At 34.0% G+C, this 26,411-nt stretch overlaps 1 protein-coding gene across 10 annotated transcripts in view; it reads right to left on the bottom strand.

Annotated features, from left to right (window-relative positions):
- FAM172A (family with sequence similarity 172 member A) overlaps positions 1–26,411 on the bottom strand; it is a 429,946-nt gene that overhangs the window by 223,370 nt on the left and 180,165 nt on the right. For all 10 annotated transcript variants that reach the window (XM_039239378.1, XM_039239368.1, XM_039239377.1 and 7 more), the window contains one exon: positions 18,048–18,266. In XM_039239378.1, the coding sequence (XP_039095309.1) occupies positions 18,048–18,266 (219 nt within the window). The remainder of the gene's footprint in view (positions 1–18,047; positions 18,267–26,411) is intronic.

Here is a 26,411-nt window from a genome sequence, read left to right as displayed (position 1 = left end):
ACATTTATCACTCACATCTTCGTTTAACTAATATTTGGGTGCCCATCATGTGCCAGACACTGTGTACACAAAGATGAATAAGATACTGTAAATACCTAATTAAGTACAAGACACAAAAACATAAGCAAATAATTCCCAATACAGTGAAGACTGGGCTAATTAAAGATAAAATGTGATATACATATGTACAAGGAGCTTAGCACAATGTCTAGCACACCAGCTCTCAAAACGGTACCAGGTACAATAAACTATTGATAAGACAATCCCTACCAGGAGATGAGAATCCAAATGAAGCAATACTTTTCAGCCTATAGATTCATTACCAAATATTGACTCAGAACCTACTCTGTGCCAGGCATTGTACTAAACACCTGGGGTATATCAAACAAAATAAAGATACCAGTCCTCCCAGAGCTTACAATCTAACAGGAGAGACAGACAATAAACAATATTTAATGGATAGGTAAGTTGTATGATAAATTAGAATGGAATGAGTGTTATAAAAAAAGAAAAGTAGAGCTGGGCAAACAGAATGGGAAATGGTAGGTTGTAATTGTAACTAGGATAGTGAAGATATACCTATATTGAGATGATATTGATGCAAAGAGTTTCAACCAGTTAGTCTTGCATGTATTTGGGGGCAGAACACTAAAGACAGAGGGAACAGCCAATGCAGAGACCAAGAGGCAGGGTACGTCTAGTATGGTCCAAGAATAGCAGGGAGGTCAGTGGTGCTAGAATGGAATAAGTGAAGAAAAGAGGGGCAAGAAATTGGGAGAGATAAAAAGAGGGCAGTTTTCCTATGGCCATTATCTAAGTAAAGTCAAATCTCAAAGTAAAGTCATTTAGTCCAATAAATCAACAACCTTTGAATACTACGTATGTTCAAGACAACTTGTTAGGCATTACAATGTACAAAAAAATGATTAACTCTGTAGCAACATGGATGGACCTTGAGGGTGTTATGCTGAGCAAAATAAGTCAGGCAGAGAAGGACAAATATCATATGTTTGCACGTATAGGAGGATTAGGAGGAACTTGACGGAGGAACAAGGGGGAGAAGAAGGGCGGAAATGGTGGGGGAAAGGGAGAGAGGCAAACCATGAGAGACTCTTGAATGCTGACAAAAACTGAGGACTGATGGATGTGGTGGGGGGGATGGGCATGGAGGAGGGCACTTGTGGGGATGAGCACTGAGTGTTATGTGGAAACTAATTTGACAATAAACTATTTGTAAAAAAAAAAAAAAAATGATTAACTCAGAATCTTTATCCAAATGAAATTTAACAATATTTCCACAAAGGCATTAACTTATATTAAACTTTTTTAGTAAAAATCAATGTGGGGTCATGAGAAAGGGGGAGTGTAAAAATGGAAGGCATGTGGACAGACACGAACAGAATTACTTTACAATCAGAATGTAACCTCAGAAACTCTCCTACTTAAACTACCTTATATTAAATACTCCAACAGTTAATAGTAATTTACAATAGAACAGGACCTTCAAAGAATCCCATGAAGATTAATTTGTTCATCATTTTAATCCTTTTTGAAGAAAGTTCCTTGGTTAGATCTTTTGCCAAAAATAAGTATTTAAACCCACATAAGAAAGAACTAACAAACATCAATATCATTAGCAATTAAATAGCACTGCTAGGAATTTACCCAAGGGATACAGGAGTGCTGATGCACAGGGGAATATGTACCCCAATCTTTACAGCAGCACTCTCAACAATAGCCAAAACATGGAAAGAACCTAAGTGTCCATCAACGGATGAATGGATCAAGAAGATGTGGTTTATCTATACAATGGAATACTACATGGCCATGAGAAAGAATGAAATCTGGCCATGTGTAGCAACGTGGATGGACCTTGAGGGTGTTATGCTGAGCGAAATAAGTCAGGCAGAGAAAGACAGATACCATATGTTTGCACGTATAGGAGGATTAGGAGGAACTTAACGGACGACCATGGGGGAGAAGAAGGGGGAAAATAGTTGGGGAGAGGGAGGGAGGCAAAACATGATAGACTCCTGAATGCTGAGAACAAACTGAGGGCAGGTAGGGGTGATGGGAGGGGAAGGGGTGTGTTGGGCATGGATAAGGGCACTTGTGGGGATGAGCACTGGGTGTTATATGGAAACCAACTTGACAATAAACTATTAAAAAAAAAAAGAAAAGGCAAAAAAATATCATTAGCAATTAAAATGTACACCTCAATAGAAATAATAGTTTTTAATGAAACTAATCATCAACTTCACATTATATTTCCTAAAGAATAAAGTGTTTTATGATCTATAAAGCTTTATTAAAAGATTAGGTATATTATTATTAACTTATATTATTCCTCCTGAACAGTGAATGAGTATATCACAGATATAAAGTGAATATAACCAGAAATCCTTTCATGGAGGAGGTAAAAGCAAAAGAAGAAAATAATTATTTAAGGGACATTAAACGGTTCTAAAAGTTCTGAAATGTTTAATTAGCTTCATTTGTACTAAAAGCACAACATCATTTTATGTATCAAGAATAAGCATCACTACATTAGTGAAACTGAAATGTTACAATTTACAGGATGTGTCAAAAATATCCACCAAATTAATTTCTTTAAAGTGGCACGATTTTTAAGTGGTTTATAATACTCAACAACAAAATCACATTATATAACACAATGTAAAAGAATTTATATAAAACACTCTGCATAAAAATAGAGGTTCTCATTGCAATAAGTTGTATTTAATAAAGAAAATGTATAATGTAATTCTTAAATTTTAAATTCAATGTGGTCTACAATTAAATCTCTAAGTATCTGACTTTTATTATTAATGCTATGTTAATAGTTGTGAAAGGTAAATTTTCCTTTTCTTGTACACCTAGAATGTAACATATGAACTACTTTAAAATACTTACTATAATCTGTCTCATATCAGAGTTGCTTAAGAATATTTTGGCCTCTCCCAAGATTGAATGTGAGTTCCTGGAGAACAAGGATTCTGGCTTTTCCAGCTACATATCTTACAAGGGCTATGGCAGGCACAGCAGTTTTCAATAGTGCTCAAATGAGCTGAAATGTGAAAAGGTCCAATCAAAGCTGTGCTACTTACTACAGGACACATTTTCTTCAGTTTCAAGATACATCTGGTATCTTGATTTGTAACCCTGGATAATTTCATGTGCCTTGAGTAGAAATTATGTTTTATTCTTCCATTTTTTATTTTTAATGTCTAGCACTTGGGAGATGATACAAAATCAATGAAGGTATTCTAAAAGAATACAACCTATAACTGATACTGTACTTTTATCATTCTAGCAGTTATTTTAGGTATCTTGAAAGTGCCAAAATAAATTTTAAAAGTAAAAATGATTAGGACTAACTCAATGATGAGGGACTAACTTCTCTATTTAATATAGTCATTTAGTCATTACTTCCCAGATTTACCATCTAGAGATCTACCTTTTCTCAGTAACATGGCATCTAGTAATGGGGGGGAATCAAACTTGCCCTCCATGGGCTTTGGAAAATAAAAGGACACAACTGATTACGATATTGTGTAAGTAAATAAGTAAATATTTATCGAGGGGTCACTGGTTGTCAAAGAGTATGCACGTGGTCTTTGCACAATTTATGGGGTCAAATATGGGGTAATATGTGATAAAAATCACAAACCTCCATATCATCTCTACTAGGGCTACCCTGTAAGGCCACAGTCTACATATTGCATGACCCCAGGGGGTGCCAGATAAGAATTATGTTCCTTTACAGCTGTGCAATGAGACACCCTATCTCATATCATATTTCATCCATCTACAATACCATCAATTTTGAAAGGTAGCACTGGTTTATGTACCATTAAGAGAAAAAAAGTTACCAAATAATCCCTGATATGCCATTAATTTTTAACATGCATCCCAAATTCAGAGATGTTAAAATGTGATAAAAGGTTTTAAAATCAATGAAAAAAGATGATAATCTGAGCAATCTTCACCTGACTGAGCTATATGTGCACAAATAATAGCTTTCACTTGATGGCATTATTATATATGCAGTCTGCACAAGAATTCAGAGGGAAGATTTTCACTCTCCTGTGTGAAATTGAAACAAAGAACGTTAAGAGTGAATGAAGTATATAGTTAACATCATAATTCACTTACAATGCACTAAGATTTTCAAATTTATATTCTTCCTTTCAGATCTTAAAACTGATTTTGTTAAGAATACTGTTTTCAACTAACTTTTAGTTTGAAATCTAAATCACTTAATAACAACTTATCCCCTTCACCTGTCTAATAATACACACACAGGGGCTCCTGGGTGGCTTAAGTCGGTTAAGCGTCTGACTTTCGCTTAGGTCATGATCTCGCGGTTCGTGGGTTCGAGCCCCGCGTCGGGCTCTGTGCTGACTGCCAGCTCAGAGCCTGGAGCCTATTTCAGAGTCTGTGTCTCCCTCTCTCTCTGACCCTCCCCTACTCACGCTGTCTCTCTCTCTCTCTCTCTCTCTCCTAGAAGTAAAAAAATATTAAAAAAAAACAACTTTAATAACACACACACACACACCCTTTTCTTCTCCCCCATACTCATCAGATACTGACACAAAGGCCAGAGAAGCTACTTGCAAATACAAATGGAGGGGGATAAACCCAGTTCTAATATAAAAATTTCAATAATCAGAATGGTAAATAGAAAATCTAGAGCCCAATAATAGCTTTGTCACTAATAATAGTGCAATTCTGAGCAAATTTCTCTTAATCTCAGTTTCCTCATCTACATTTAGAAACAAACCAGTTGGACTTGGTGTGTCTCTGAAAAATGCCTACCAGGTTTCAGATACTATCTTTTGGCAACATATTCTAGTGGAATTCTCCTGTAAGTAATGTTCTTCCTAAATGTACTGTTTATATAAAATAGTAAACAAGTGTGGGCTGAATGAATTGGATACACTCCTTTTTATACGGAAAAAAATATGCCTTACTGCCAAAAATTTAGAAAAGCAGCAATGCAAAAATGAGTTCCTCTCCTCAATGACTAAAAGAGATTTTCGTTTTGATAGATTTATTTAATTTAGCAGTATAAAATCCTAATTTTAATTTTATCGGATGGTTCAATTAAAAATTATTAATCCATTTTACAGCTCTGGAAATTAAGTATTATTATTGCTCCAGTAGAAATATGAAACTTTGGCCTAGAATGTCTAAAAGACTTCTAAATAAAAAAAGTGACTATTAAAATATGTCAAATTATTTTAGGATTATTAAATATAAGAGCATCCTGAGAGGTAAAGGCCTGTGATGTCTTTATCACCTCCTGAGGGAGAGAAGATTTTCTGAAATTTCAGAGAGAAATTTCAAACACCAAATTTGGCATTTGGTAAGTTATATTAAAGTTTTTAGGAAAAGAGATTCAGGCATAAGAATCATTTTTAGAACAAACAGAAATTAGGGAAAGTCTTGGTAGATGACCAATGAGATTCATATTAAAATTTTATCTTTATGGGGTTTCTAAATGTGCCACTAACCGCAGCTTATAACCTGTTGTTTTCGAGGAAAAAAAAATCAATGTTTTCTTCTAATATTAAATCATGAAAATAATGCTAAGAATAAAATTTTTTTTCTTTTATTTTGAGAGAAAGAACAAGTGTTGGGTAGAGGGCAGAGAGAAAGGGAGAAAGAAACCCAAGAAGGCTCCACACTGTCAGTGCAGAGCCCGATGCAAGGCTTGAACTCACAAACCTTTAGATCATGACCTGGCTAAAATCAAGAGTCGGACACTTAACTGAATGAGCTATCCAGATGCCCCATGAATAAAATTAATGAGTATGAGATGATATTGATACAGAGACTGTGTTAGGCAGCAATTTCATGCTCTGAGCAAGTAAATCTAAATATACAATTTCATAATGTTTACAAATGCACATATATAATTGAAATGAGATAATTCTATAATGTAAATGTTCACGTCTCTCAGTAAACATGTTATATCGCCACACTATGCTACACACGGAAGATGCATACAAAAGTGCTCACATCTAGTGATAAAGCCATAATATGCAGACGTGAATACTGGACTGGCTAAAAGGGTGGAGCAACATGCTGATGGCTGATAGCAGGCACACTTAACCTACAAACAAGCTGAAATCAGGGGAGGGATAAAAAAAAAAAAAAAAAAACCCGAAAAAACCGAAACAACAAGGTCACCTCCAGTAAACAAAGCACTTTTGAGTCAACTATAGAAGGTGATTTAAGCTTTCTCTCATCCCCACCTGCAATAACACCAAACTCCTTTGCAGTCAAGCAACTCATACATCCCAGATGGACAGTTTGGGATACAGGCAAAAATAGAGCATAACAGTGTGTAACTGTAGAGAGAGAATGTGGGTCCCAGAGTCTACCCTCAATATATCCACTCACTGCAACTCTCTAACAACAGTCTTTGAATAAACTATTGCATTGTGGGGAATAATATTTGTCTTGCATCACAGCAGTTACCTTGCAAGTCAAGAGAGATCCACTTATTTATTCACTTATGTGTATATATTTTATGTATATGCAGAGAAATATTAGAGAACCACTTGTAAAACATGTTCACTACTGACAATGTAGTAGTAGGAAAAACACAGGGTGTGCAGTCCAATAGACCTGGCCTCAATATTTGGTTTAGTTACTGTTATTAGGTATACAACTACGATTAAGTCTATTTGCATCTGAGTTTCATTTTACGTATCTGTAAAGTCAAGGTAATAATACCTGAGACAGGTGTGAGGTTTACACAAAGAAACAAACAACTATTTCTAACGAGACAAATGTACGCTCAAGAGCCCCAACCAAAAGGGGAGGGGCAGTAGGACACAGAAGGTATTAAACTGTCCCTTTTTCCCAAAAAGAGGTGGAAGTTGTAAAAATTCAAGAACCACCATTCACATTCAAAGCCTGATAGAAGTATGGTCAATCCAGTTGTATTTTAGACAGTTACTGTCAAATGTTACTTTAGGCAAGAAAGAAGAACCCAATTTGGAAAACTAGGAAGAATATAGCTTTAGAAATGGAGAGAGTCATGGACACACAAAACCTGGATCATAAATTAAGAATATAACAATAATTGTAACTAACACTTATTGAGTGAATACTATGTGTAAAACCCTTTACACATGTGCCAGACACCAGCACCCAGCTCTTAACCATTATAGAGTCAGTCTACTGTAAAGGAAGGTAAACATGAAACAAGGAGACAGCACCAGTACAGCACTAGTAGAATTTGGCAGTTCATTAGACCTCAACTAATGAACTACCTGAGCTAAATACCTGAGCCCTCCTGAGAAGCGAGAGGCCACCCATTTTAGAGGAAAGAAGAGGGAAATGAAAATTAGGTTGCTAAACTCCAAAGTGGTCATGTGGCTCTCAAGAGTCTTCTATTCTATTGTTCCCCAGTGGTAGAAAAAGAAAACAAAACTTCTAAGTCCTCCAATTCCAGTGGCCTGGTCAATGTGGACTGACTTCTTTGTTTTTATGAAGTAGTTGAGGAGGATGGAGAACAGGTGAAATAGTCTACGCATGATGCTCCCTGAGCCCAGATGAGAAGAGTTAAAACTAAATAGGCCCAAATGTCTTAAAAAACAAACAAACAAACAGTGCCACTCTGTTCTAATTTCTCTATTTAAACTTACAGAGCATGTTTCATGTTGCCTAACATATCAACTAAACAATGATTGTTATTTTTATCTTATAAATTGCTTTCTTTGGTTGCCTGTATGTTCAACTCCAAACAAGAGAAGTAGACCAGTGCTTCTAGAAATGTGGTCTGCAAACCTCTAGAGGATTCTGAGAGTTTAAGAGAAATACTACTAAGAAAAGGGCACCCGTCTGATTCTTGATTTTGGCTCTAGTAATGGTCTCACCATTCATGAGATGCACTGACAGCGTGGAGCCTGCTTGGGATTCTCTCTCTCTCCTCTCCCTCCCCTTGTCCCTCCCTGGCTTGCACTCTCTCTCAAAATAAATGAGTAAGATTTAAAAATAATAATAATACTAAGACATTATGTGTCTTTTTCACTGTGTTGGCATTTGCATTAACAGTTAAGAAAGCAACGGAGAACAAAACTGTCTCTGACTTAGTACTGATCACAGCAGTGGTACCAAACTATACTAGCAGTCATTGCATTTTTCACTGCAATACACTCAAGGTGGGGAGGGGGGCTTGGGGGGAGAGGGGAAGCAAGTTCACTTAAAAAACTGTTGGTGAAGCAGTAAAAATTACTTTTATTAAATCTCAACCCCTGAGCATATGTCTGTTTAATATTCTGACTGAACTAGAAGGTACACATAAAGTATCTGCAAAACAAATCATTATGCTTGTCTAGAGGAAAAGTAGTTACGCAATGGACTGAGTTGTGAGCTAAGGTAGCTGTTTTTTTAACAGTACATGATTTTCACTTGTAAGACTGATGAACAAACAATGATTATTCAGGTTGGGTATTTGGAAGCCATTTTCTTGAAAATAAACAAAATAAGCCTGACTGTTCAAAACAAAAACAAAAACAAAAAAACAACACAACAAATGGTGTTTGTTGCTAATGGTAAAAATTTACCTTTCTGGCTAAAAACTAAAACTTGGGGAAACTTGTATCCTCCCTGATAAGCTTAATAGTTTTTCATTCTTAAAATCGCTGCAGATGCCGTTGGTACATGGCATTTTTGATACTACTTGATAAAATATGTCAATAATTGGAAGATACACAGGATTCAATGAAACATTATTTTCCAAATGACCAATACATGGTGCTGTAAAGTTATTCATGAGTAAAAGATCTATTCAAAGTACAAAAAAGACTAATAAATTTTCTTTAAAAAATTTTTTAGGGTTTTTTAAAAAAAATTTCTGAGATAGAGAGAGGGAGACAGGGTGAGCAGGGGAGGGTCAGAGAGAGAGGGAGATACAGAATCTGAAACAGGCTTCAAGCTCTGAGCTAGCTGTCAGCACAGAGCCCAATGTGGGGCTTGAACCCACAAACCGTGAGATCATGACCTGAGCGGAAGTCAAATGCTTAACTGACTGAGCCACGCAGGCATCCCAAATTTTCATGAAAATAGTACAAGATACTTATACATATGTTTTAGATTCATACATCAAGTAATCTTTAAGAAACTTCTTGTTGAGTGTTGGTGTAGCATCACAGGAGAATATATACAATTATCTGAGAAAGCTATTAAAATTCTCCTTTCTTTTACAATTGCATATCTGTGTGAGGCCAAACTTTCTTCATAAATGTCAACAAGGAACATATCACAAGAGAGTGAATGCAGAAACAGAAGTGGAATTCAGCCTTTGTGTACTAAGCCAGACATTAGAGAGATCGTTTTTTAATGCCACACTTCTCACTATGTGTTTTTGTTTGTTTTGAAAAATATAGTTATTTCTCACAAAAATATGTTATTTATGTCATCATTTAATGGGCTCATTGTTATTTTACAATATTTAAATACTTTATCAGATTTAATTCTTTTTGTCATAAATATGGATACAATCCACATAAACAAAAACACTTTAGTGATCTTAATAATGTTTCATATAAAGGGGTCCTGAGACCAAAAGGTTTGAAGAACAGTGATTATAAACCAATTGGAAAAGGTCTCATTTGGCCATAATTCTTCCCATTATTTCCCAAGGGAAAGAGGGTAAGGAAGGAAGATAAAGAAAATGGGATATACCGAATAGTAGGTATCCCACTGGTTGATTTCATAAGCATTAACTTACCTTATTTATTCCTTACAACAGCTGATTAGCTATGATTATCCTTATTTTACAGATGAAGAAAGTGAAACTCAGAGAGGTGTCTTGTCTAACATCACAGTTTGTGAAAGAATTAAAATTACATGTGTCTCTTTGATTCTGAAGTCCTTTTTCTTTCCACTACATCATATTTATAGCAGAATCCCTCACCAAAATTGGCCAATGGTTAATCAAAACCAATAAATGGACAACTCTGGTCTTCACTGTAATTTCTGTTTTAAATCTAAAGATCTAATTATTTTGCTGACTTTGAATTCTTCATTTCTGACTTATTTTTACCAAATTCAAAAAATGCTGGATACTTAATAATGGTTGTTAAGTGGGTTTATAGAACAATTTACTAATTTTCTGAGTGTTAGCATATGTCAGTCATACATAGTATCACAGTTCTTTCAACTATTGTGCTAGTAAATATCAAAGAGCAAATTTATACAGTGAAAGGTCTGTCTCTTTTGCTTTGTAGGTTCATCTAAGCAAGCATTTATTCAAACATTCATCAAATATTTATTAAAAATCTACCATTTACTAGGCTTTGGTAGCATGAGACATGAAAATATAAAGATTGATTTCTGATGAGTAAAACAATTATGGACCTTCACATGCTTTAAAATTAAACAATTTTGTGGCTACTTTTTCTATAATCCAGCTTGATCAGTTTGCCTTTTAAATGAAAATCTTTTTTTTTAAAGAATTTGTTGTGTTTAAGTTTACTTACTTATTTTTCAGAGAGAGACAGAGAGTGTGCATGCACCCAGCATACCAGCATGTGCAGGGGAGGAACGGAAAGAGAGGGTGAGAATCCCAACCAGGTTCTGTACTGTCGGCACTGAACCCAAAGCAAGGCTCGACAAACCAGGAGACCATGACCTGAACCGAAATCAAGAGTCTGATGCTCAACTGACTGAGCCACCCAGGCGCCCCTAAAAGAAAATCTTAAAGACACTAAGGTATCCTTAGTGAACATGTAATGAATATAGTTTAATATTGCTTTACTGAGTTGTTAGAAAATGCAAGTATAACTAATAATGATCTTTTAAAAAAATATATTTATTTATTTTGGGGGGAGCACCAGTGGAGGAAGGGCAGAGAAGGGGAGACGGGATCCAAAGTGGGCTTTGAGCTGACAGAAGCAAGCCCGATGTGGGGCTCAAACTCATGAGCCATGAGATCATGACCTGAGCCAAAACGAAGTCGGTCGCTGAACCGACTGAGCCACCCAGGCGCCCCAATAATGATCTTTTTATTAGGGACTAGCTTTTGTCAGGTGGGATCCACTTCTCTCCTGGCTTCAGGTGGAGCCATTCAGCTAGGGTGAAATTCTCAATTTCTTTCACTATCCTTCACTATCTATCTCACAGGGGGAGTGACTTAGTTGATTTAGTACATTTGGGAGAAAGAACAGCATGCTCGACTCAGCCTTTCTGGGCATCTTGCAAATATATTTGCAAAAAGGATGGGCCTTAGCTTGCTCTCTATCATCTGAAAGGCAAAGTGGGTGCTTGGAGAATGGGTAAAAATTCTTTTCAGGGGAAAATATATTAGATAATCTAAATTTAGTCACAGATCTAAGCCACATCTTCCATTTGAACCTTATCAATTAGTAAAGTTGGTGTTTGGGTTTTTTAAGTTTATTTTTTAATTTGAGCTAGAGAGCACAAGTGGGAGAAGGGCAGAGAGAGAGAGAAAGAGGTAGAAAGAGAATCCTAAGCAAGCCCCATACTGTCAGGGCAGAGCCTGATGAAAGGCTCAAACTAATGAACTGTGAGATCATGAGCTGAGCTGAAATCAAGAGTCAGGTGCTTAATCCACTGAGTCACTCAAGTGCCCCAATAAAGCTGGTGTTTTGATTTCCTTGTGTCTGATTTTTTGTCATGTTGTTCACTGGGTTCCAAACTCAGGAAGGTAAGAAAGAGGTATTATTTTTGGTACAAGGTACTAAACGGTTCAAAAGCTAGAAACCTTCAGAACTGGATACTTTCTTAGTTGATTCTGAATTGGAGAGAAGAAAGGCCCAAAACTATTTGTCAGAAACTATGTTCACTTACATCTATTATTATAATTCCATTTTTCAGATAAAAAAACTGAGGCAAAAGGAAGTTAACTTATTTGGCATCACACTATATTAAGTGGAAGAACTAACTAGGATTCAAAAACAGGTCATTCAGGTTCTACCCTTTTAATCTCATCTCCATACTACATCTCTGCAATGGGTATGATTCTGAAGTTATTCAGACACTAAAAGAAGGAAATAAAAATAATTAGTATCACTATGTGCCTTCAATGACTACTGGTTTTAAGTTCATTTGGAAAAATGTAAATGTCTTGGAATACAGAAAATGTTTAAAATATAAATTCTTATATTGATTATTAAATTATTAGTTACACCTATTCCTTTTCCTTTCCAGTTATATATTAAAAGATTTGGGCCTAAGGGGGGAAAAATGAAGAAAGAAAAGATTCAATGTGATGGGGGTACTCAGTTTCAGAGGAAAGCAATATGCAATATGAACAGCAGCAGCCCCTGGTGGTCTAAGGGGAAAAAATAGTGTATCTATAATTACCAGTGTAGAAATATGTTTTTAAAAAGAATATATGTACATATTTAGCCATTTGACTCAGTTCTCAACCCAACACATTAAAAAACAGATGCTTTAAAAAATGATCTGTTGGCAAGATGCTTGTTAAAATTTTATCAGTTGAAATATTAAAATTCATTATGAATTAATTAACACATTATATAAAAATAAAATGTTTTTGTTTCATCGGTTTACAAAGTAGTATAACCAGTGGTGATTAACACTGGGAATTTGTGTATCTTGCTATGTGTTGCTCAGAACGAAACTAAATTTATAGGATTACCACTAAATTGATGACATTTTCTGTCTTCACTCTTGAATTCAGTTGGCAGATGTTTTCGAGAACAAAAAATTCCGTCTTATTACAAAACATATTAAGCAGGTTTTCCTGCCAGGCATGTCTGACATGATGTTTATTGCCTAGACCAAATCAATCCCCTTAATAAGCCATAATATATGCCAGAAAGTACATTATTTCATACTTAAGGAAAGTTGCCACATGAAACAGTAAGTACTTTGATCTCTCAAGCTCTGCTTCTAATGCATCAGAAATGTGCTACATAATCCAAGAGTTAGTCATATCTATTTATACTCATTTAGTATATAAAATAAAATTATACTTTGTTAATCTTAAAGTTTTAGGCCTGGATTTTATTTTATTTCTGTCTGTCAATACTAGATATTTACAAAAATTTGAAAGCAGATTTTTGCCTATTTATTAGATTCCATAAAAACAAAAATTCAAATACTTAAATATACTAGGAATTTAAAATGGTTCCAGAGATTATACAATCATTGACTAATATAAATAAAATCTGGTTGTTAAAACACAAGATAGAAATGGCTCCAGCAGCATTAGCACAGAAGAGAACAGGTACAGGGGAGGAAACGAGATATTTATCAGCCTTCACCAGTATTTTGAACATAAAGTCAGAGTGTCAAAAACATATTTTTTTTTTTAAAGAAAGCTTCAGTTAGTTTATCAGTTGGCTGTTTCTGAATAATTGCAAAAATTCACTTAAATGCCGAAAAAAATCCGTCAGAAAACTAGACACCAAATCTCTCTCATGTGAAGGGATGAGATTTTTGATGGATGTCAACAAGCAATCAAGCCATAAATATTTGAGTACCTTCAATGTGTAATGCCAGGCTGTGCCAAGCATCTTATTCTGTAAATGTCTCTTCCATATTTGGGTTTTTCCTTCTGTGGCCATGTAATTTCCTTTCCTCTTCCACACCCAGAATGTTTTTTTTTTAAACCTGGTTCTAATCTCTCTTCTTTACTTCCTATCACCACAGGCCACAACTAAGTCTCTTAGGGAAGAGATATTCAAGCAGTTCTAACTCAGTATTGCATAATTCAGCATCAAGTCAGTTTTGCCTATATTCCACCTACATACTGTAGGTGCTTTTAACTGATCTTCCTTAGTCTGAGTACTTGTCCTCTTATGATCCAGTCTGACACCAGAATAACCCTCATTTTTATGCTGCAGGTCACATTACCTAGGTGTCCCTGAACTAAGGCCTAGTCTCTTTGCTTTGCTCTCCTTGGAGGAGACTGGATTCCAGTGAGTGGGTTTATTATCAGTTCCCGACTCCTTCAGAGCATGCTCTGTACTCCTGTAAAAATTTGCTCATACCTGTTTATTTTTAAGGACTGACCTATAAAGTATGCTTAAAGATCTCCAGGAATATGGGGAGACCTAGAGGACAGCATGAAAGATACATATTGATGATATTATGAAACAAAAACACAAGAGATATCTCAAGACAGCACATGATAAATTCTACAGTTAACCATTCACAACAACATCTATTAAGAGGACTATGATTATGGTGATATGAAAAGGTGAGATTTCAGCTGGGAACTACAACATGGAGAGAATTTGGGCGAAAGGAAAGAACAGGAAGCAACGTTACAGTTCCCATAAAGCACAAAGTGTGTACAGTGTAGATCAAGTGCAACAGCCTGGCTTTACATTTATGAGCAAGTATGTAAAACAGAAATAGCAGTAGATCAGGATGAAATATTTTCATTTTCATCCATAATTTTATCATCCTAATGATATAATTAAAAAAGAAAACCAGTTTTCTCACTTTTACATATTCAGATGAAAATATAGAGATCAAGGTATCAAATAAATCTTGAGGAACTGACTTTTTATCATCAATTTTTGTAATGTATTCTCAGCCAATGAAATGAGGCAGGTGACCAATAATGTAACTTTGTTTATTTTGGTTTGTTTGATTGTTTCCTTAGAGAATCAAGCAGCATACTTTAATGATGCTGATCATATTTAAAAAAAACAAAACAAAACAGTAGAGTAGTAGTTTGGTATCTTAATCCTGGCTCTACCACCTTATTTATCAAATAAAATTTTATTGTAAAGGCTCTGTTCTAGAAATATTTATTATGAAGACTTTCTTCTGAGCTCTGGAGATGTAACAGTGAGCAAAAAAGACCAAGTCCCTGCCCTCACAGAGTTTACATTCAAAGCCATGTATACACATGTATACACATACACATACATATATTTATATACATTTGTTACTTACATATTATAAATATGTATTATGTTATTCACAGATATTTAATAGCACCTATTAAATAACTGATCAAAAATCCATTAATCATCCCAGATGTCATTTAGTATATCATATCATGCTTTTATTAGGGTTGGTTTAAAATTCATATTTCATGTATATATTTTGTTTGCAACTTGTTAGAACAATGTGATAGAGAAGAAAAGGAGCAAGAATCTGCCATAATTAGAAGTCCTGGTTTCAACATTTACTTCTACCACTTACTACCTATGTGATCCTAGACAAAAATGAACCATCTGTGCATCAGTTTCCTTAACTATAAAATAAGGATAAAAATATTTGATCCCCTTACCTTATGGGATTGTTCCAATGAAGAGATAATCAATTTCAAAATGTAAATGGTTAAGAAATACATAAATTAAATCATTTTTTAAAGTTTATTTTTGAGAGAGGGAGAGAGCGAGAGAGAGCGCTAGTGAATGAAGTATGGTCAGAGAGAGAGGAGGACAGAAGATCTGAAGTGGGCTCTACACTGACAGCAGAGAGCCCAATGTGAGGCTCGAACTCACGAACTGTGAGATCACGACCTGAGCAAAAGGGAGATGCTTAACCAACTGAGCCACCAGGCACCCCAAGAAGTGTATAAGTGAATGCTAATTTTCTCCATCATGTACCATGCTCTGTGTCTGAAAATTACAAACACTTTTTGGAGACATGTAGTTGGAAGGAGTGTATAAGAAAAAGTCACTTCTAAAGTGGATCAAAATTATCTAAGAATTCATGCACCTTACAGAAAATGAACAATTCCTGTCTTTCTCAACACAAGACTACACCTTACTATCTAGAAGTATGTTTAAAGAGTACCAGCTTAATTCTGCTTTTCTGCACAATTCCAGAAGATTTTAAGAGAAAGAGTATTTATTAAGGAAAAATGACATTCTTAACTAAGACTATTCAGGTATATAGTTGTGTTATCTAAATGATATTTTTTGCTGTTTTTGCTTTAAATGCTTTCAATGGAAACTGAGACTGATGAGTGAAGTGGGACAAGAAAGGAAGAAGCAAAAAAGACATGATAAGAAGCAAAAAATGGCAGGAATGTAAAATAGAAAAAAGAATTAAAGGAAAAAAAATGAAGGGAAAGAGAGATCTTAAAAATGAAGCAAAATGTGGAATTCGAGAAACTCAACAGATGAGCATAGGGGAAGGGAAGGAAAAATAACAAAAACAGAGAGGGAGGCAAACTACATAAGAGACTCCTAAATACAGAGAGCACAGTGAGGGGTGCTGGAGGGGAGGCAGGTGAGGGGATGCGCTAAATGGGCAATGGGCATCAAGGAGGGCACGTTTTGGGAAAAGAACTGGGTGTCATATGTTAACAGATGAATCACTGGGTTTTACTCCTGAAGCCAAGACTACACTGTATGTTAACAAGCTTGGATTTAAATACAAAATAAATAAATTCAAATAACATGTAAATAAAATGAAGCAAAATTAAAAAAAATTTTCTCCCTTTATATATATAAAAAAATAGAGGCTGTTTCAAATGAAACAGATTTGAAAACAAACAAAAAATGCACACATGCAAACAAAAGAATAATATCGAAGCAATGGTGATAAGAGATAGAGAAATAGAGGATATAAAACCTAAAATACTGATGTCATAAATAAATGCTTAATCTGCACATATCATAGCCAAATAAAGGAAACTGTGTAAGAAAAAATAAAAAAACTTAATACACAAAATCACTTTTATTTTTTTTCCATTTAACATAAGCAAGTGAATGCTCTTAATGATTTGTAGATTTCAAAAACTTTTTTCAATTCATTTTTGAAATCTGGATATCAGAATGTTTTTTAACTGTCCTAAAATGATGGTTGATAGACTGGATCATATAATTAGGAAGCTTAGGACAACGTAGAGAGAAGAAGGTGACATCCTGACCCTTATGCAGCCATAGGAAAGAAAAGTGGTAACATAACTGATTCCAATTTAATCACGGTTTTTGCTTTTCAAATAATGTATTAAATAGTGAGATGTTTTTCAGAAATTCTAATATGGCAATTTGACTAAGTTTTACTTGAGTCGCTGTATGATGAGCTTTGGGTATTCTTGGTCTGGATACAATTTTGGGTCTTAAGAATTTATATGCTGCTTTCATACTGCTTAACTGCCCTGGCTTACTCAACAAACTGACCTATAGTCTTGGATGTGTAGAGTGTCATTCCCAAAAGTATAGTGATTATGCCATTAGCTAGAATGAAGAAAATAACTTAGAAAGTCATCTATTCCCCTCAAAGATGGTATGAAATGTGTTATTAGTGAGCTTTTAAAGGAAATGTAAAAATAGCTCAAACTGAATAATTTGAAACTTCACTCCTATCTTACAATATAATTTATAAAGTGTTAATTTGTCTATGTTTAAATGTTCTGAATTGCTCACTTTTAAAGAACATATCAATTTACTACTTTACAAACCAAGTAGCATTTTTGACATGATTTACTATTAAATTCTATTTCTAGGACCCATAATACAGGCTTTGAAAATTGCATAAATCTGTCTCATATATACAATGCTCAGTATGTATATCAAGCAGAATGTGTCAAAGTGCAAATAAAATTGTTTGTGCCTCCTACGAATCAGAACTCCTTGAGTAGCACTACTATAACAATCCCATGCTGTTAGCATTGCAAAGTGCAAAGGTTCACTGGGTAAGAAAAGAGCAAAGGAGAGAGTTCCCTCATTACACTATCCCTAAACTATTCTAGTTTAAATATTTATTAAGATATTAATTACTCTTCCTCCCTCCATCTGCCTCCAGAAGTTAAGCTGAAACACTGTGGATGGATAGTTGCTCATAGGAAAACAATGCATTAAAACCATTACCACCCAAGATGAAGACTGATGTTGGTACAGTGCATTATTAATTGCTTTTGAGACTTCAGTAAAATATCACACTGAAATAAGAATGACGTGTTTGTAATAATGAATAAAAAAGAAACCATTTCATCCAATAACAACCATGGGAAATGAATGGTTAAAAATTAAAGAATTGTTTCTTTTAATAAAATAAATTCATATGAATAAAATACAGATAAAGTAAAAGAAATAATGAAGGAAAGTTATAATCTTATCACTTACTCTGATATAGAGCTGCATCATTTCTTTTTCTCTTTGGGGGTTACGATACTTTTCATAGAAATCACGTCGTTTCTTTGTTTCTTTAGAGACTTTATCTTTTCTTTCCCGTTTTTCTGCAGGTTCATCTGAACTATCAGAAGATGACGGTACATGTATCTTTGGCTTTTCTACTTCAATATAGTTTTCATTGGGATTCAGCACTATTACTCCGTATCCTTCCTGTTTTGAAAGCAAAGAAGGCAGCAGAATTTAATCTTAGAAACCATCTCAATTCATAAAAAAAAAATCTGTAAAATCTCATAGAAAGTGATTTAATATAGTTGCATATTCACAAAAGTATTTCTTTATAAAAGACTATAGTTTTAATTTTTCTGACAAAAAGTTGTTTAAAATGGTTTGCCTGTATTGTGTATATAAATAAGCAGACATTATTTGTAAGAACAAAAATGTAACATAAGGATTATAAAAGTTATATATTTTTAAAAGTACTTCAGATCTCACAGAACCCCCCAAATAACTGAAATAAATTATCAAATAACAAGCACACTTTCAAACCACATTAATTTTTAAATACCCATTTTGAGAAAATGCCCTCTTTGAAAGTGAAGTTTAAATATCAAACCACATTTTGTTAGATATTCTTTCCCTTACAGTTGCACTTTAATGAGCATTTTTTGTTTGAATTCAAGAATACACAATTAAGGAATAAAATTAATCTAACACGGTCTACAGATTTATGTATCTCTAATATCAGGAACATATAATGTCTACCTGTGCACCTTGTATTTTTTCCACGTCTCTTCTTTCATACAAAAATAATGTCTTAGTATAATGTGTGGCAGCAATTATTTAATCTTGAAATTTCTTTCATTTTTAACTACCATAAAAACTTCTCTTTATTAGGCACCAGTTCCAGGAAACAAGTCCCAAAGTTTAAAGTACAGCTTACTGAGCTTTAATACCTTCTTTAAAGTTTTAGAAATGTGTTTTCCTGTCTGACAATTCTAGCAATGCAAACATTTCTCTGGTTATAATTAAGAACCCTTATGGTATTTATATGACGTTATAACTGATGGAATAATTTAACCATGAGAAAATAGAGAAGAAATTAACAATTTCCACTGACAAGCATGTGCAACATAAATTTGTGAAGCCACTGATAACTTTTATTTCCTATTCACATCTATAGTGTGTGTGTCCCAATTTTGCCTTGTAAAATCCTGTAAGGTTATATTTTAAAAAGGTATTAGATTATGATAAAAATATGTAAGAGCCATGGAAAGTAAAATTTTAAAAAATTTCATCCTTAGTGAAAAAGAAAACAGTATACTTTTTCCAAAACTATAACTGTAGAACTACTTCAACATTAAAACTTACTTATTTTTTTGCCAAATCAACCATAATATGATTAAAAAATAAGTGATAGCAGTAATAATAGAGTAAGATTAGCACAGACTCAATTATCTTATTGTTAAATATGCTACACTGCTGCATTGACTTGATTTTTTAGTAGTTGATTTCACAATCGACATAAAAATTTCACTGGGATTTTTCAAAAAATTTTTCACCCAATCAGTTGGTATTACTGTCTAAAACCATGATAAAGTTTGTAGGGTGTGAAGTTCACTGAAGCTGTGATTTTAGTGATAGGGCTGTTAATTAAGATATAGTTATCTTACACATATGAAAACTGTATAATAATACATACCAAACTGATTAACAACCCCCCTACATATTCCTTAATCTGTATTCAAAGAAAACTTTTAAATAAATACCATCTTATGAAAAGTTATAAAATACTTTACCAATTTTGAAATTTAAAAGTTCAATATCAAAGGGCATGATAAGGGCTTTTTGTTTGTTTTGTTTTGTTTTTAAGTGTCTTAGCTGAGAAGTCAAAGTTTTACCAACAAAAGATATTTTATTTGATCCTGCTTTATTCTAATCTGTATAGCTATTCAAAAGTCTTGTAATTCATTGTGATCACTGTCAGGTAGACAGATTGTCACTTGGTGATTTTCTACAGTTGGACACACTTGACTAGTTATTAAAATCACATTTGAAGGAAGTTCCTACCCCTCTTCCTTGTGCCTCTTAAAACTTTTCATGCCCTTCTCAAATTTCAGCTATAACTTCTCCTCCCACCAAAAGTAAGTTAAAGAACACTGTTGCACTCTGCTAAACAGGGTGAAATAGAGGCATTCATACACTGTCTCTGGTGTAAGGAACATAGTCAAAAAAGGTCACCACAGGCCAAAAAGAAAATTGCCTCCTTACTAGATTCTGTACCGTGAGTAAGTGGTCTCCTGTCATGTTTCTTCCCTGCCTTCCTGAGTGAATTGAACTTTAAACACACACACACACACACACACACACACACACACACACACACACACGTACGTACATACATGAGCTAGAAGTAGCAAACCCAAAATAGAGTCTTAGAACTCTTAGAGATGAAAATAGTGATGGACCACATTTCAATGATAATATGAACATCAAACTCTATGTAACAAAGTTGGACTTTAATAAATTGATAGGATGTGAGCATCACCTTTGCACCATGAATGAATTCCAAATAAAGGTAAACTCTTTGGACAAAATTTAGTCCCTACATTGATAAAACTTTTGCCCTCATTTTTAACTTAACCACTAGGTACATTATTTTCATAATACCATATTTGTATGAGCCTAAGTTTTTACTTCAATTTTTGGAAATCATGGATTGAAAAATTATTAGGCTTACTTGATTTTAAATGGACTCTGAAATTTGATGTGTCCTATCTACATAAGTATAAAAATCAGACACACATAAATCATCAAAGAAGTAGTATTTGTCTAAGTTATTGATTATGTAACTGAAAATTACATGACTCATTTGTCCAATTTTATAAAGACACAATGTCAATTTTTCACCGAGGCATCAACTGATGAAAAATGATTCTATTTTTAAATCACCACTATATAAATCAATTAAAGAATTTTTAGCATTTAGATTTCAAACAATGAATGCTTCTTTTTAAACCTCTGAATTATTTAGAAAATATTTTATCATTTAGATATTTCATACTGCCAACTTAATTAATGGAATAACAATCAAGAAGTGTTCAGGAACACTTTCTGCAGAAATGAAAGCTAATTTTAATAAATGTCTTTGTTGCAAATTCAATTGCCATTCTGTGAAAAACTTACATTTTCAATTAAAATTTTCCTGATAAATTAGTTAATGCAATATTCACAGAGACCATTAATAACCGTTTTATAATGAGGAACAGAAAACTGGAGCAACAAAATAAACTTCCGCACTTACATGCTGTAACCACAGATATGTAGTAAAACGTCATCTTTTCCTTTTCTCTGTCAATATAAATACTGCCCCAAAATTCCATTATATAATGAAGCTACAGAGATTTTTGCCATGTCAACATTAATATACTGAAATCAAGGTACCAAAGTAAATAGTCAAAGTAAAACAAGGCACATAACATACCAATAGTTAAATTTAGCTGTTTTAAATGCAATATCAATTTAAATGCAATATCAATGTCTTAAAAAATCAGAATAAATGCCATTTAAAAAAATCTCCCTATTCCCCAAAACTCAACCAATACACACAGAATAAAAAGAGATCCTATTTTGACCTTTAAACATACCCATAAAGTTTTACAAAACTTTATAAAAAATATATATCATATAAATAAGATGTATAATATCATAAAAAATGTACATTGCCACTCTTAACAAGGAAGCCTCCATAACAAATGCTTATAACCTTAAACATTTTATACTGAAGTATTCCTTTTATATTTAATTAATTATTCATGCTAAGTTTCTATAAGATGAAAAGGTAGGTCATTCCAAACATCCATGGAAACATCTTTAACAACACAAAATGATCAAAATGATTATCTAACATTCCACAACTAAATAAATAAGACTTCTGGCATCTTGCATAATGATTTACCCAAATCAATTCCAATATCCAACATTTCAAGAGACAAAGCATATATAAAGCATATATAAAGTTGTTAATTAACTCCTATGTTTGAGTGTACAGTCTAGTAGAAGATCAAGAAAGTGATCAAGAGGACAGATATTGGTAAACGTTAAGCTTTATCTCTTTCATTTATTTCATTCCATTTTCTATCCTTTGTAGCAATAACTGTAGTTTCATTTTCAGAACTGTGTTTATAAGGTATAAGCCATGGAATCTTACTCAGAAACCCTCAAAATTGTATTGCTAGACATAGTATTTTATTCAGCATAAGGGTCTGCTGTGATTTAAACAGAATACACAGGTCTCCAAGCCTCCTTTACTTTCAAGTCTGTAAGATGCACTTACTAATAAATAATAGTCCATTTATCATTCAATCAACAAATGATGGTTTAGGTCAGAGGTCTAAAACAGATAGGTGATGCCAAACACAAAGAACCAAAGAGGAAACCTTGCTAAAGAAATTAAATCAGAATAGAAAGGTACTTGTCAAGAAGATTCTACAAATAGCTAACATTTGTAAATGCCTGACCAAAACCTGAATGTACTCTGATTCCAATGAAATCTTGGTAAAACTTAAGATTTATCCAAGTTAATGTGCCTATTAATTACCAGTTATAAGGAAACAGAAAACAGAAGCAAATTCTACATCTTTTCAAATCTCTTGTGGTTGTTTAAATAACAAATCAGGTGCAAGTCCTCAGCTCTGCATATTAACCTACAGATACTGAAAGCCACATGTGACCAACGTGACCAAAGAGGTCAGGGGCCAGAGTAGAATCCTTTGACCTGTAGAACTGTCCGTTTTGGTCTTCAGCTGAAGCTCTGTAAAAGATCACTTTACACAGATTTATCAATCATATTTTTCAAGTTCAGCATTCTATCTGCCTGGTTTGAAAGAAGAAAGGTGCTCATCCTCAAGGGAAATGAAACCCAAAGTGTTTTATCTATAAACTACGTCTACCCATGGTTAAAATGGACAAACCACTGCCCATTCATCTTTTCTGAAAGATGTATGTTGTGTTTATTCTCATCTTTTTCACAACAAGGGTATGTCTATGTCACTGTTGCAACATTCTAGGTGCAACAGTGAGATGAGGTCATGACAACCAATCAGAAGTCACTAGTGAAGCGTTAAAGTAAACATAGCTGTTGGAGCTGCAGCACTGCTTGAAAAATGCCCCCTCCATTATTTCAGCAATTTTCTCAAGACGTGACCTGGGACTGAAACACCTAAAATGTCACTTGACTCCGTTTAGTGCTTCCTCCCAGTGTGGATTTAGGTAACAGCTAATATTTTGTAAATGTTTGTCGCGACCATGCTTTAACTTGTAGCTTCCTACATTTTAATGTCGCGTTCCCTGGTATAAAAATGCCATAATATAGACCAACACAGATTATTCCAGTAAGTTTCCAACTTCAAATAGCTCATCAAGTTAGTCAGTAAAAGAAAACATGCCACAAAAAGTTTTCAGAGGACCACCTGTTGTCTATTATTTTTACATAGCACTTACTCATAAATCATAACACAGGGTAATTAATCAAGCTGTCAAAGAGAAGGTCAAAGGTTATATGGTAGAGTCAGAAGGTCATGCATGGGCTGATAGAGGTCAGGGTCACACTGCATTCCTCATTATCAAGTTGGGATGAGAGACGGCCCAAGCAAACAAAAGTGAAAGCAGATGGAGAAGTGAGTGGATAAAAAAAGAAAAAAAAAAAAAGGAAAATTTCACAAACAAAAAGAAAAGTGAAAGAAGACTGTCAGCTGCCTTCAAGCAGAGAATAGAAGAGAAAAGAAATACACTGAAATGTGCTCAAAGGAGCTCAAGAACATAAAGAAAACTACAGTTTTATTAATTAAATAAGTTGAAAATAACTTTTCTTGGCCATTTTATTAGTGCATGATAAGCAATGAGAAAATGTATGTTCACCATCTCCATACCTTCCCTAGCTAGTGTGCTCAAGATAATTTAAGGTAAAGGCAAAGAGTTCCAAGGATAAAGTATGATTTAAAAAAAAAAAAAACTCACAAGTTATAATAAGAGAGTTTTTTTTTCCTTTAATACTGTTTCTGTACTAAAACATAGATGTGCAAATAGTTTTAGCCACAGGATAGATAATTTTTAAGTATGATGCAAAGATACCCACAAATATAAATGCATCATAAAAGTCCTTTTGAATAACGAAACAGTTATAAAATATTCTATTATTATGCTGGCCTGAATCAGATGCAGAATACTGTGCAAAATTAGCTGTCACCCTTTGCTCAAAATCTTTGTTAATCTCATTTTGAATGTTTGCAGCTTTATCAACACATGCATCAATGTCAGCTCCTTGGTTACTGAACCGCTGTAGTTGGAAGAAGATATAATTAAAATGTTTTGGCACAGAAAAGGTGAAATTGTATCTTCCCTTGTTCCCTTAGGAGTCTGTAAAACATGAAGGATATATTGACAAACACACACCCTTGTCTCTGGTTCTGACATCCCGGGTCATCCAAGTGCTATTTATTTTAAAGCATTCACTTTGCACTTATCTACATTATCGCCTGTTGTGTATCTAACTTTTCCTAGGTTCTAGAACACTGTGATGTTTAAACACCACCATTTTCCCCCGATTCACCAATATTTTATTTTTTAAAGCATTCCATACATCTACAACAGCTTCATAAAAAAACATTCACCATTCATTATCAAGGACATAAACGTGAGTTAATACTGCAACATTAGGACATCTTTTATATTCTTTGCTTTTCATTCTAATAAAACAAGTACACAAACATACACCCACACGTTTACACATTAAATGGAAAACAAGTTACAACTGTTGCGTGTCAATGACAGATCAAATTTCCAAGTGGATATAAGGGATCTTACAGACACACACCCCCTGTTACATGGTCCCAAGAAGACCTGGAAGGGCAAAGTTATCTTATAAAAAGAGATAGTTATGCCTTTATGCCTTTTAGAGGGTTAAATGAAAGTCTAATATTCTCCTAGCTTCCTACTAAAATCCATTATAAAGCTGTATAAATATCATAGTTATAGATGGTAGGCTCAAGGTCTTTCAAAATATTATCACTTTGATCTAGTCATATACCACGCAAACATATGCCTAAGTTTTTAAGTTACTCTTAAAATATGTTTAAAAACGATAGTACATAAACCATTTTATCTTCAAATATGCCACCTTTTTCTTTCTTCCTTCAAGTAAAGCATGTTTAAAACATTTTTGTTTTTTCAAGAAACAAAATGTGAGTGCTTTGCTTGTGGTTCTAGAGTCCACTTGCAAACATGAGTACATAAAGAAGGATCCCAAGTATCCCAAGTATTCACTGAATCAATAATTCATTAAACATTAATTTCATACAACAAATATTTAATAAGCAGCTACTATTCACCAAGCACTGTGCTAGATACAGAGCTATACCTATGAATCACCTTTCATTTTAAGATATTTCCATTCAATAGAAAATTCCAAATCAGAATTAAGTACAAATCCCTAAAAGATCTAGATGAAATCATTTCATTCTTCAAGAGAAAGAGGAATATGAAAAGAAAAGAAAAGAAAGGAGGAAAGCGTTATGATAAGATATTCCTGTATCCAATCTAGCTAGACTTTCAAAGATAGTTAACCCTAAATGGTAAGCTACAATTGTGTTTGTATTAAGAGTGACAGTTAAACTTACTCCATCACAATGAAAATGCACAGCTTGGGGATGTGTGTGTGTATATGTGTGCTTGTGTGTTGTAGACATTCAAATATTTCAACGAGTAAAATCATTTCATAATCTAAGGGAAAAGCTTCTGTACACATCTGACTCCTAATAAACAGGTGCAACTGAGTACAGCTATGAATTTCCCTTCCCACAGTGACCTATGTCAGAAGATCTCCTCATACTTCTTCTGCTAAATAATTTAATTACCTATGAGTTATGGTTTCTTTGTAACCTTTTAAATGACTAACTCATTAAAATGCAAAAATATGCAAAACATGATGTCACCAGGTCAAACAGCTGTGTTGGTAAAATTATGGCTGTGAATGTCCCCAAGAACATGAAAATATTAATAATTTATATTGCTCATTAGATGGCAAAAACTCTTTAAACAGATTTAGAGACAGATTAATTTTATAATCACAAAATGCTACACTACCTCATGGTAACAAATCTTTCTACCATCTGTGACCCTTTGGTGTACATAAAACATATAAAAATTCATAATGGCTTAAAGTTTTTGCATTATAATATGTGTATTCAGGAAGAAAAAAAGTAAGAGCCTGAAACACGGAACTAAAAGACCTTGTTTTTAAAATCACAACTATCTGCCAACTTTAATCACAACTTAATTTTCCTTCCAAGAAACGGGGCG

The sequence above is a fragment of the Hyaena hyaena genome, unplaced genomic scaffold (assembly GCF_003009895.1).
Source record: "Hyaena hyaena isolate Hyena2069 unplaced genomic scaffold, ASM300989v1 scaffold_156, whole genome shotgun sequence".
Taxonomy (NCBI): Eukaryota; Metazoa; Chordata; class Mammalia; order Carnivora; family Hyaenidae; genus Hyaena; species Hyaena hyaena.
This window is presented reverse-complemented; position numbering and strand designations above follow the sequence as displayed.